Below are 12,742 nucleotides of genomic sequence, written 5' to 3' on the forward strand. Positions count from 1 at the left end.
TTCTCTTCACATCTTCTGTAGTCCACCTTATTTTCACAACTTGACTAACAAGTACAGGTAACCAGTAGATAAATTTGTCCTTCATCAAATATTCCAAAATAATAACTGTAGGCCTGTCATTCATAAGAAACTATAATTTGTTATATTCTGACATTGGCACTTAAAAAAATGTTAACAACTAAAGTTTCTCTAAAAATTTCAATACATTACAATAAAGGAGATACACAATTTAAGACTTTAAATCTGTTACTGTGAAATTCCAATAATTCCCATTTTATTATGCATAATTAGATCTTTAAAATTGTGGCCATTCCCCAAAGACACCAACCTATATTATGACACACTCAGGAGAGAACTCATCTCCTTCATAAGAATGTTCCCCCCAACCCCCAGCTAAAAATTTCTAATATCCTAAACCCAATCACTCTTGGTAAATGTTTTGGTGACTCACACTACTGAAAATAATTTGAAGCGGAGAGCCGAAAAGAATGGAAATGACCTCAACCAAAGGTAACTACACATTCTTGCACCCTGCTTAAACACTTAGAAAAGCCAAAGGGATACTTTCTTGAACAAATATAGATTCAAGGTTATGGTACAATTTTGATTGTATTAAGGCTTTGCTATCATGATCTCTTTTAAGTCTCTCCACTTTAGTGCTCTCATTTTGATTCTTATGGTGAACTTAAATGGTTACTAAGGGCCTTGTTTTGGCTTTTCAGTGGGCAAACACTCTATCATCTCTGAATGTTAAAGGTGATCCCACAGAGCTCAAAGAGAAGAGGCAATATGGTCAAGGAACAACTTTAAAGTCTGCAATACCAAGACAATGATCAACACTTTGAAGCAAGATGAATAAATTAAAATTCTTGGTTAGACATTAAAGCATTCTTGCCAAGAATAAGTGTACACTGTATGGAGGGATATTTGATTCCTACGCATGAGTCCCAATATGCCCATTACATCTGTTTATGGGAGACACTGCAAGTTTAAGGTAATTTACATTCCTTGGCAATCAAGTTACTCTGTTATAGGCAATGTCTTTTATTGTTCCATCTGGCACTTGCTAACACCATTCTTGAAGAACCTAGAAATGAAGGTCAGTCACCTGTTAATCAGGAACAGAACCAAATGAAAACAAATTTTTGGAAAACAACCAAGAAATTCTGGTTCATCACTATTTTCCATATCTAATGGTTCCTTCAAGATAAAACGTTCTCTTCCTTCCATGATAGCTTCCAACAAAGGGAGATTAAAGAAAAAAAAGAAAAGAAAAGAAAAGAAAGTTCCCCACCTCACCCCCCTAAATTGTCATTCATACTGGTGAAAGAGCCAGTCTTGTTAGCAGCTAAATATTGCACTGCCTTTCATTCTGTGTACAGTCAGGGTCCAGTGACAGTGGCACACTCGTGGTCTAAGTGATGGATGATGACACTGCCGGCTCAAGAGTGAAGACTCAGTATATGGAGGGACAAGAAACATGTCAGCACTAGTCACACATCCAGTTGCAAAAGTCTGATTTCCAGGAGTTAAAACTCATCACTTTCAGCTGCGTGAAGCTGTGTGTCGTCCGCGTCTGTCATGCTGCTCTCCTGGGAGTCATCTGTTCCCACTTTAAAAATAAAACAAAAGTCTACAGTAAGGTGTCTGATGGCTATTTCTTGTTGGTTCACGAAAACAAGGGAAATTATTCTATGCAGAGATGAGATCTTAAATTAAGGCCCTTAAAGGTCCTGACATCCTCCCAACAAATGTTGTTCAGATTCCTTATTTTACAGCATGTCTGAGAAGACTGGTTTACTGCATTTAACCTTGATGAGTTTTAACAGAGCTACCGCTCCCTAATGAATTCCTTATTCCAACGTTAGGAATTAGAACTAGTTCTTTGTGACATTAAAAAAAAGACTGACATTCCCTCCAACTATTGACTCCATTTTGGGAACAGTCCTTGCTAGTCCACAGAAATATAGAATATAACCCTCAGTTTAAAAAGGGTTATTGGGATTTTAGGAATTTTAATTTTAATTAAAGTCTTTTGCCAAGTTTTCTGGAACAAAGCCATCTTAGTTTACCTCATCAGAAGTTTCTCAATTCTCGTATTAAAGAAATACTATTCTTAAAAAAAAAAAAAAGTTTATTTATTTACTTATTTGGAGAGAGAACACACGCGCATGAGCAGGGGAGGGGCAGAAAGAGAGAATCCCAGGCAGCTCTGTGCTGTCAGCACGGATCCTGATGCGGGGCTCGATCTCATAAACCATAAGATTATGACCTGAGCTAAAATGAAGAGTCAGACGCCTAACCAACTGAGCCACCCAGGTGCCCTTAAAAACTACTGTTATATTAGGATTTAGTTCTCACTAATTATTTTAAGATATATAATCAATTTAGGGATAGAGTATTTACTACTGCCTTCAACTACTACTTTGTTCCCTCCTTTTTTCTTCATTCTTCAATTTATATATATATAAAAGCCATATTTTTGGATTGTGCTGACAGCTCAGAGAATGAAGCCTGCTTCGGATTCTGTGTCTCCCTCTATTTCTGCCTCTCCCCTGTTCATGCTCTTTCTCTGTCTCTCAAAAATAAACATTAAAAATTTACTTAGCACTTACAATGTCTTCAACATACTGTCATATCTACTATCACCCTGCCCATCCCGTCCCGAATTCCTATGAAGCAGGTAAGGCAGGCAATAGTTACATATTTAAACTTAAATTGGGATCCAGGTAAAAATCTGTCATGGATTTGTCAAAGTGACACAGCAAATCAGGTTCAAAACTGGGACTAGTTACCTGACTCCACATGCACTTTGGTAATATATTGCCCTATTTAATTTCTCTAAAATTCCATTTGGTATAAAGAATATACCATGGCTAGAAAAATAAATTAGGGGTGCCTGGGTGGCTTAGTTGGTTAAGTGTCCAACTCTTGATTTTGGCTCAGGTCATGATCTCATATGGAGTCTGCTTGGGGTCCTCCTCTCTCTGACCCTCCCTGACTCGTTCTCTCTCTCAAATAAACTTAAAAAGAAAAAGAAAATTAAAAAGCAGCCCACAAATTCGGATGCAAAAGGTAGCTTTCTGAATACTCGATACTTGAATAAAATGTTTATTCTGCATCATAAAGAACTATCTGTTTTGCTTTGCCTAACAGTGATGTTTTACTAGCTCTCTTGTTTGATACACATAGAAATCTAATTTATACGGATGATACTCACTGATCTGTTCTTCTTGGGTTATTGGCTCCTCGTCATCTGGAAGGTAGCGCTTGTCAATTGCCTCTTTAATCTGGTTATTGGCTCCTTTAGGATCTAAATCCATAGCCCAAGAGAAATTCATCAGGGCGAGGTGCGTTTGACCTAACTTCTTGTAAACCTAAAAATAAACAGCAGCACTACATTTTTCATTAAGTTGTGAGCTTCAATTATAAAATCCTAAACATTATTAATTTAAATAGGCTTCTAATTTACATGCTGTAAACCCATTCTGATAAGTAGGTCATTTTCATCTTACAGAATAACTCAGACTACCTTTTGAGTTTCTTTTAATATAATCAGATATTTTCAGAATTCCTTGCTTCTGTCTCTCCAATAGTGAGTTTCCAATAGATCGATCATATTCTGATCAGATCAATGACAACTGAAAAAAAAGGACTATAAGCTGCTTGATTAGCAATTTTTTTACACTGATTGTAAAGGTTGTTATGTCAACTCTCAACACCTGTCCACCATTCTCAGCTACCTTAACCAGTTGGCATTTAGGGACCCAGTCTGTAAAGTCTTGACTAGTCTGGCCTAAGAAATCTCAGAAGTCATTTCTTCTAATTAAGAAAACACAGAGCCATTAATTTTCTTTTTTGGGGGGATGCCTATCCTTTTATGGATAATTGGAAGCTAAGAGCTTTCCAAGGTGTAGTCTCAGTTATGAAGTCATGACTGGCCACTGGCTGGAAGTGCTAGTATGCTTCCAAAACTATAGTATGGTTAGGATACAGGGTGTATGTTCTTGCTCCTTTATTAGATCATCTTCTTAAATGTTATAACTAACTCCATTCTTCATTCCCAGAGCATTTAGTTCAGAGATCTAGTTGAATATGCTCAACAGATGTTGCATAATATTTCCTCTTCAGAAGTCAGTATCTGTTATGAAAGTTACAGTTTAGGACCATGGCCCCAATCTTTACCTTTCCTATTAAGAAGTAAACGAGGGATTCTTTGGGAACAATTTGTTTCAGTTCTTCAAGTTCTTGTAAAGCAGACTGAAAAAAGCAAAGAAAAACAGAGTAGCAAAATTTTACAAAGTTCTAACTAAGCAAGTGTTTTTATTTGATTTCCCAAATCATCTTAACTAAAGCTTATTAGATCTTTATCAGTGTACTTCCTTATTGAATCTAATTCTTGTCACAAAAAAAAAAAAGGCATGAAAAGTATTTATGACAACAGGAACTAAGAAATGGCAGGAATTCAGCAGAGTACACTTAGAACACACACCTGTAGGTGGTGACAGGACCTGCCATGGCCAACATTTTACATACAATAACAATGCTCCATCACGCTGTGCGGAAAAGCCCCGTTGCAGAACAAAATAATTCTGAAGTTCTGTTAATAGACCTTCTCCCTGATTCAAGCACTAAGCTTTGAACACCAACCTGCTATTTTAACTAATGAGAAAGAGTCTACAACTTAACCCTCTGAATTAAGTTAAACTGTCTAGAAATCTTTTGACCATTGCTAAAGGGTTGGGGAAACTGAGAGAAAGGATAGAGAAACAGATTTGTATTTAAAAGAAAGACATGATGATCAAAAATAAACTGGGTCCCCAACTGAGATACTGTCTGCTTTTCACCTAGCAAATGGACAAAAAGAAAAATAACCTGATACATAAAGTGACCACAACTGCAGGCACTCCCATCACTGAAGGTTGAAAGGTGAACTGGTGCAAAGCCCGTTTGTGAACACTAGTTAGCAGTATCTATTAAGTTAAGAACTGCAAGTAACCATTAATTCAGCAAACCTGCTGCTAGGAATTCATCCCAAGGACATATTCAAATAAGTTCATTAGATCATCTTTGTAAGAACATTCAACATGTTACTGCAAATCATTAGAAGCAATGAAGGTGTGTCTAATCATAGCCTAGTTAAAATAAATTATGGTCCCTCTCTATGGAGCACTACATTTGTAGGTCCTCATATCTAGGTAAAAAAAAAAAAAAGATGCAATAAAGTATGTGCAATAGTATTTCTTTTGTAACAGGACCTGCATGTGACACATATACAAATAGTTATGTGGGTATTCTCATAAACACTTTATAAATATATTTATGTGAGCATAAATATAAGTTTTCTTTTTTTCTGGCAGAAATCAATACCTACATGCTTCTAATCAAGGTAAGAGTGGCGTACCTTTGAAGAGGATGATTGAGGTAAAGGGGGAGGGGAAGACCTTTTATTTTCTCCTTGGTAGCTTTCTCTATTTTTTGAATTTTCTAACATAAATATTATACTTTATTTCTCTATAATGTCCACAGAGATTTCTACTCTTCTTCTCTATACTGCTTTGTAGTAAAACAAAATCCAAAGTTAGGTTTAAAAAAAAAAAAGATAAATACAAATATCCACAGAAATTTTAAAAAAGCAAATTACAGAACAATATATGTAGTTCTATCAGCTTCTTATTTTGTCATAACAAATTACCAGTTTTTTTTTAAAAGGTCTTTTATTTTTTAATGTTCTTTCATTCATTTTTTGAGAGAGAGAGAGAAACAGAGTGTGAGCAGGGGAGGGGCAGAGAGAGAGGGAGACACAGAATCTGAAGCAGGCTCCAGGCTCTGAGCTGTCAGCACAGAGCCCCACGCGAGGCTTGAACTCACAAACTGCGAGATCATGACCTGAGCTGAAGACCAATGCTGAACTCACTGAGCCACCCAGGCACCCCACAAATTACCACAGTTTTGATGGCTTAAAATGAGACAATTTTTTTTTTATCTTACAGTCTGTGCATTAGAAATCCAATCTGAATCTCACTGGGCTAAAAAATCAAGGCGTCTTCCTTTCTTAAGATTATCTGTTTCCCTGCCTTTCTCCCCAGCCTTTCTAAAGGCTGCAAGCATTTTTGGCTTGTAGCCTCCTTCCTCCATCTTCAAAGGCAACAAAGGTGGGCTGAGTCCTTCTCATGCTGCTTCTGACCACAGCTGGCAAAGATCCTCCATTTTTAAGATCCATGTGATTAGACTGGGCCCACCTGAATAACGCAGGGTCCTCTCCCCAACTCAAGGTCCATGTCCTTAATCACATGTACCGTGTAAGGTAACATTCACGGGAACCAACGATTAGGGCCTGCACATCCTTGAGGGGACATTATTCTACCTACCACAGTGGTGTAAGCCTACCTTGTTAGGGACAATTAAAAATATGTAAATAATGAGAAAAAGATCTAGAGAAGAGTGTTCTGAGTTGTTAACAATGCTCCTCCCTTGGAGGGTCAGCTTATGAGACTGTAATTTTTTTTAATGTTTTATTTATTTTTGAGAGAGAGATAGAGACAGCGTGAGCAGGGGAGGGTCAGAGGGAGAGGGAGAATCAGAATCTGAAACAGGCTCCAGGCTCTGAGGCAGCTGTCAGCACAGAGCCCAATGTGGGGCTCGAACCCACAAGCCATGAGATCATGACCTGAGCCAAAGTCGGACACTCAACCAACTGAGCCACGTAGGCACTCCTCAACTGTATTTTGTAAATACTTTCATATTATTGAGTTCTTTGGCAATAGGCCAATTACTTTCATAAAAAGCCCCCACAAAGATATAAGGACTAAAGCAATGGTCAAAGATAGTTAAGTGGGCTAGCAAATGTATCAGAGGATTATAGAGTTTAGGTAACATAAGGGGATTTATCCATTGATTGGTATAAGACTAGTTTTATTTCTCTGAAGAGGGTAGAAAGAAACCAATCTTACTTCACAGTTATAAAAAAGTTTAATATAGCTTAAGACAGCCCCACCCCACCCTTCTTTTACCTAAGGCCAAATGTAATTTCTTGGCTTTTGTAAAATTTTCACTGGCATTATCTAAAATAAAAGATTCACATAAAATCTTCTTGTGGAAAGTAGTGTGAAAGTAGCTGTATGGTAGATTCCATGGGTTCATTACCATACTATAGTGATGCCTGAAACTGCAATAAAAAGAATTGGGGAAAAAAAGGCAAACACACACACATGAATACACACACACACACTCTCTCCCTCTCTCTCTGGGCAGTGTATTTGTTTAAAAGGCTGTGTTTTTTACACAAGTATGTAGGGGGCTCTGGTGCATACTGAACAGGTCACTGTCTTCCTAACTGCTGGCAATCCACGAGAAATAAATTCAAAGGACTGCCGGGCAGAATGGGTCTGAGAATCACACCTGCCTGTCTAGGAATGGAAGATTTATTACATGTGATAAGTCTACGAGGTAGATCGTTCTCTTTTCCTTCCATATTAGTAAATATTGTAAAATATACATGGAATAAAGTCTCAAGATAAAAGATCTATGGTTGCAGTTATCCGTTACTTACAATCACTGTGACACCTGTCAGACATTACTGACACGGACTGACGAAGCCTGTACTACAATGAAGCAGCCTGGGACTGACTTTTAATACTGCAGAGAAGCAGTTCTCATACTTGTTCGTTCTCTAGACCTCTTTATACCCTTAAAGCTTATTGAGGAACCCAAAGAATTTTTGTTAATGTGGCTTATAGCTATCAATACTTACCATATCAGAAGTTAAAACTTGAACAGTTTTAAAAATATTTATCCACTAATTTAATAGTAACAATAAAGTCATTACTTGTTAACATAGATAATATCTTTTTAATGAAAAATAATTTTATCAGAATAAGAAGTCAGTGAGAGTGATGGCATTGGTTAATATTCTTGCAAATCTCTGGTTAATAGAAAACAGCTGGACTCTCTTGTCTGCTTCTGCATTCAATCTTATGTCATGTAGCTTTTGGAAAATTCCACTGTACATTTGTGAGAATAAGAGTGAAAAAGGCAAATAACATTTAAATATTATTATGAAGATAGTTTTGACATTGTTGACTCCTTGAAAGGATTTTTGGGGCCCTCCAGATGTTCTCAGATCATACTTTGAGAATCACTGCTTTAAAGAAATCTTACTCAGAACAATGCACCCCAATCCTTCTCTGCTATATCACACACAGTTCAGAATTGACAGCTTTTCTTTTATAACTGCACGCTGTAATTGTTATAAAAATTTCATGGATCTTTCATACCTCTCCACCTCGAAAATCTAATTACAAAGACTCACTGACAAACAGTGTCTAACAGAGTATCAGAGTTCTCATTTTTGCCCTAAAAAGACTTAAGACTTACAGCACATTAAATGGGGGAGATATTAGCAATGCTTTTGCCACAGAGAGGATGAGGTGGCCCTCTAACACCACTGGGTTTTCATTCTGGAGCCAAGACATTTTGGAAACAATGAGTAACTTTTACTCATGCCCCTTTTTATATTATCTTAATATAAGTATATTGGATATACCCATGCATCAACGTAGGTCTTGTAATTTAGCCAAACCCTAAGCTGGTACTCAAAAATGGCTATGACTATTATAACTTGAGCAGTGGGTCAGATTAGAACTTGGGCTTCTTGAAGCAACTACAGGGCTGACTTAAATGGCGTAATATCTGGTAGGTGTGTTGGCATTAAAATGCCTTAAAAAAATTTTTAATGTTTATTCATTCTTGAGAGAGAGAGAGAGATAAAAGCGTGAGCAGAGGAGGGGTAGAGAGAGGGAGACACAGAATCTGAAGCAGGCTCCAGGCTCTGAGCTGTCAGCACAGAGCCCGATGCGGGGCTTGAACTCACAGACCATGAGATCGTGGCCTGAGCCGAAGTTGGACGCGTAACCAACTGAGGCACCCAGGTGCCCTTAAAATGGCTTTAAGAATAATTAGTTGAGTAAAATCCTTCAACTGAAGAACCTGATCCCCTATCTAAAGTGGTTACAGGGGTGCCTGGGTGGCTCAGTTGTTACGGTTTTGTGGTTCGTGTTTGAGCCCCCGTGTAGGGCTCTGTGCTGACAGTGTGGAGCCTGCTTGGGATTCTTTCCACTCACTCTTACCCCTTGCCATCCTTCCTCTGCTCACTCCCTCTCAAAATAAACAAATAAACTTAAAAAAAAAAAAAGAGGTACAATGAAGCAAAACCATGAAAACAATGAATTACAATACTAGTACCTCAAAGAACAAGTTAAAAGTGGAAAGGTGTTTATTAGATCTATTTTTTCTTTTTCCTTTTTTTTTTTTTGGAGAGTGTGTGTGCACGTGGTCCAAGTTGGGGGGCCAAGGGAGAGAGAGAATCTTAAGCAGGCTCTATGCCCAGCGCAGAGCCCGATACCAGCTAGATCTATGACTGTGACATTGTGACCTGAGCCGAAATCAACAGCTGGGCGCTTCACCAACTGAGGCACCCGGGCATCCTGAAAAGTTGTTTATTACATTTAAAAGAAGCTTTTATAAAAGAACAAAAACAGTAAGGACTAGACCTCCACTTCTTTGATAAAGAAAAACAGAGTATGATTAGGGGAATAACTGAAAAAATGAGAACAAATATGGTTGATCCCTTATATATCTTTATTAGTCTGGAAATGTTAAGAGCTTATTATTGGTTTTATATTTTACAGTTTCAGCAAATGTCAATGTGTACTGGAAGAACGGATTTCTTGGGAGAGTCTACTGAAATGGATTATTTGGCCCAACATTTTCTGTGCACTTGAATTTTGGGGTTTTTTTNATATATATATACACATATATATATTTATGGTTTTTTTCCAGGCTACAGCTTCATAATTTGGAAAACAGAGTGAGAACTAAATAGAGAAACACATCAGACTAGACCAAGTGCCCTTGTTCTAAGCTTTCATAACTCACTATCCTTTTCTTCCTTTATGTGCTCAACCTGTACTCTTTTTGTGATTATTTGATTAATGTCTGTTGTCCCTCTGGAAGGTACTAAGTGGTGAGTTTTTCAAAGGCAGGAGATATGATTGCTTTGCTTCCACCACTTTATCCCTAGTCCCCGACACGGAATAGGTAGGTACTCAGTACATATTTGTCAGATTACATGCAAACATTCATTTGTCACCTGCTCAGATATATTGGTCTTAGGGGATGGTTTAGGTTTTACCTTTAAGATAACTCCCTGACGGGACAACTGCCATTCTACAAATAGAATCTTTACAAGGGATAATGACATATTACTAAATATCCACAGACTCATCCAACCTGTCAGTATTTCATGAAGAAATAAAAATCACAAAAGAAAATAGCTTTTGAAAATGCGAAAATAAACTATCAGAGATGAGAAAGTATAAATAACCTTTGGCCTATTAAAAGAAGGGGCAAAACTTGAGCAATAAAATGATGAAAACCATTAAAATATATATCTTACCTTATATTTTTCATTTGCAAATAAAACTGAGGCTCTGTGAAATTTGCATAGAGGGTTCTTGGGATCAATAACAATGGCTTTGTTTAGGGTATCCAAAGCCTTCTCAGATTTTTTCAGTGCATGCTGAACCTGTAAGAAGTAAAGACCGTATTAATGTTTCCCTTTGATATTTATGAAGAAAGGTGAGAACCAAATACTGTGACTCAAAACCAACATAGAGATAATGAAACTACTGGGGCACCTGGCTGGTTCAGTTGGTAGAGCATGTGACTCTTGATCTCAGGGTTGTGAGTTCGAGCCCCACATAAAGATTACTTAAAAAAAAAAAAAAAGATATGAAACTACTAAAGTTGTATGGTCTAACTGGATTTTCCTCAGCGTTAAATGGACTTAATAATTAATTAATCAATTAATAGAATATCTCTTAAATCTCTTCCAATTCTATTTAGTTCAACTGCTTCACTTTCAAGATGAGAATGCTGAAGTCCAGAATGTTAGATAATTTATTCTGGGATCAGAACCTAGGTCAGAACCCAATCCACCATTATGTATCCATAAATGATAATTCTACCTTTAGAGCAGATATTCACTCACTGCTCAGCCTAAAAGACAAAAACCTTGGTTTTCCCTTCATTAGAAAATCTGTACTATTTAGCTAAATAATACTTACATTTCAGTAGATTTATTATGGTCCTTTAAATATTAGGCTTTTCTTTTTCTTTAATGTTTATTTATTTTTGAGAGACAGATCATGAGCAGGTGAGGGAGAGAAAGAGAGGTGAACACAGAATCCAAAGCAGTCTCTAGGCTCTGAGCTGTCAACACATGGTCTGAAGCAGGGCTCGAACTCATGAATGGTTAGACCATGACCTGAGCAAAGTCATGATACTTAACAGACTGAGCCACCCAGGTGCCCCAATGTTAGGTTTTTCAAAACTAGGTTCAAAGGACCCCTAGAGGATTTGGCTTTAAACCCTTGCCAACTCTGTTTCACTCAGAACAATTATACTTCTACTTATTTTAGGAATTTATTTTAAAAACAAGTCTTCTGCTTTATATATTTTAAAACATTAATCTTTAATACTGGGAAGTAAATATTTTAAATAACTTAAAAACCCACCACAAAAACCCAACCATCACTATTCATTCATGTGTACATTCTGATATGCTGTGTTTTTCCGTGCATGATCTGTATGTTAAGAAGAAAGTGTAGTGAATGGATGTGACTGTGTAACTTTAACAAATACCACAGTAACAAGAACTGCCAAAATCTGGCTGCTAAATTCATCTATGTAATGATCTTTGCAAAACATTATTACTACATGTGCGCAAATATTCTGCCCACAGAACTGAAATCCTAAACTCTAGTTCTCTAACAGAGAAAAGCATACTCTATTACCTGAAAACTTCTTCAAATACATCACACAAAATTTTAAAACAATCTGTTCCACAATCACTTTAGAAGAAAATCTACTTGGGGCACCTAGGTGGCTCAATTGGTTAAGCATCCGACTCTTGGTTTTGGCTCAGGTTCTGATCTCATGGTTGGTGAGTTTGAGTCCCACATCGGGCTTTGTGCTGGCAGTGAAAAGCCTGCTTGGGATTCTCTGTGTCCCTCTCTCTCTGTCCCTCCCCTGCTCATGCTCTATCTCACTCTCTCAGAATGAATAATAAACATGAAAACACTTTTTTTTAATTTTTTTTATTTCTAGGAGAGAGAGAGAGACAGCGTGAGCAGGGGAGGGTCAGAGAGAGAGGGGGAGATACAGACTCTGAAATTGGCTCCAGGCTCTGAGCTGGCAGTCAGCACAGAGCCCGACGCGGGGCTCGAACCCACGAACCGCAAGATCATGACCTAAGCGAAAGTCGGACACTCAACCGACTAACCCACCCAGGCGCCCCAACATGAAAACATTTTAAAGAAGAAAGCTTACTTTATTTTTTTAAAGTTTATTTTTATTTATTTTTGCGAGAGAGCAAGCAGGGGAGGGGCAGAGAGAGAGGGAGACAGAATCCTAAGCAGGCTCCATTCTATCACCGCAGAACCTGATGTAGGACTTGATCTCACGAACTGTGAGATCATGACCTGAGCCAAAGTCAAGAGTAGGATGCTCACCAGACTGAGCCATCCAGGTGCCCCAAGAAAGCCTACTTTAAAAGGTGTCCAATTTCACTAAAAGATATCAAGAGATACTCAAGTTTGATTTGCTTAAGTGATGAAGAAAAATTTTTTGTCGATATATTTTGCATAGTACCTAACTATAAAAAATAAGTTACCACGGGAAT

At 37.6% G+C, this 12,742-nt stretch overlaps 1 protein-coding gene across 6 annotated transcripts in view; it reads right to left on the bottom strand.

The window, feature by feature from the left end:
- Positions 1 to 242: 242 nt before the first annotated feature.
- CDC27 (cell division cycle 27) overlaps positions 243 to 12,742 on the bottom strand; it is a 71,542-nt gene continuing 59,042 nt past the window's right edge. For 3 of the 6 annotated variants that reach the window (XM_077780344.1, XM_077780340.1, XM_077780339.1), the window contains 4 exons: positions 10,457 to 10,585; positions 4,186 to 4,260; positions 3,221 to 3,377; positions 243 to 1,612 (listed from right to left, as the gene is read on the bottom strand). In XM_077780344.1, coding sequence (XP_077636470.1) covers positions 1,530 to 1,612; positions 3,221 to 3,377; positions 4,186 to 4,260; positions 10,457 to 10,585 — 444 coding nt within the window. In that variant the 3' untranslated portion in view covers positions 243 to 1,529. The remainder of the gene's footprint in view (positions 1,613 to 3,220; positions 3,378 to 4,185; positions 4,261 to 10,456; positions 10,586 to 12,742) is intronic. The other 3 variants (XM_077780345.1, XM_077780343.1, XM_077780342.1) reach the window with 1 other exon arrangement.

The sequence above is a fragment of the Crocuta crocuta genome, unplaced genomic scaffold (genome assembly GCF_008692635.1).
Source record: "Crocuta crocuta isolate KB4526 unplaced genomic scaffold, BGI_CrCroc_1.0 scaffold288, whole genome shotgun sequence".
Lineage (NCBI taxonomy): Eukaryota > Metazoa > Chordata > Mammalia > Carnivora > Hyaenidae > Crocuta > Crocuta crocuta.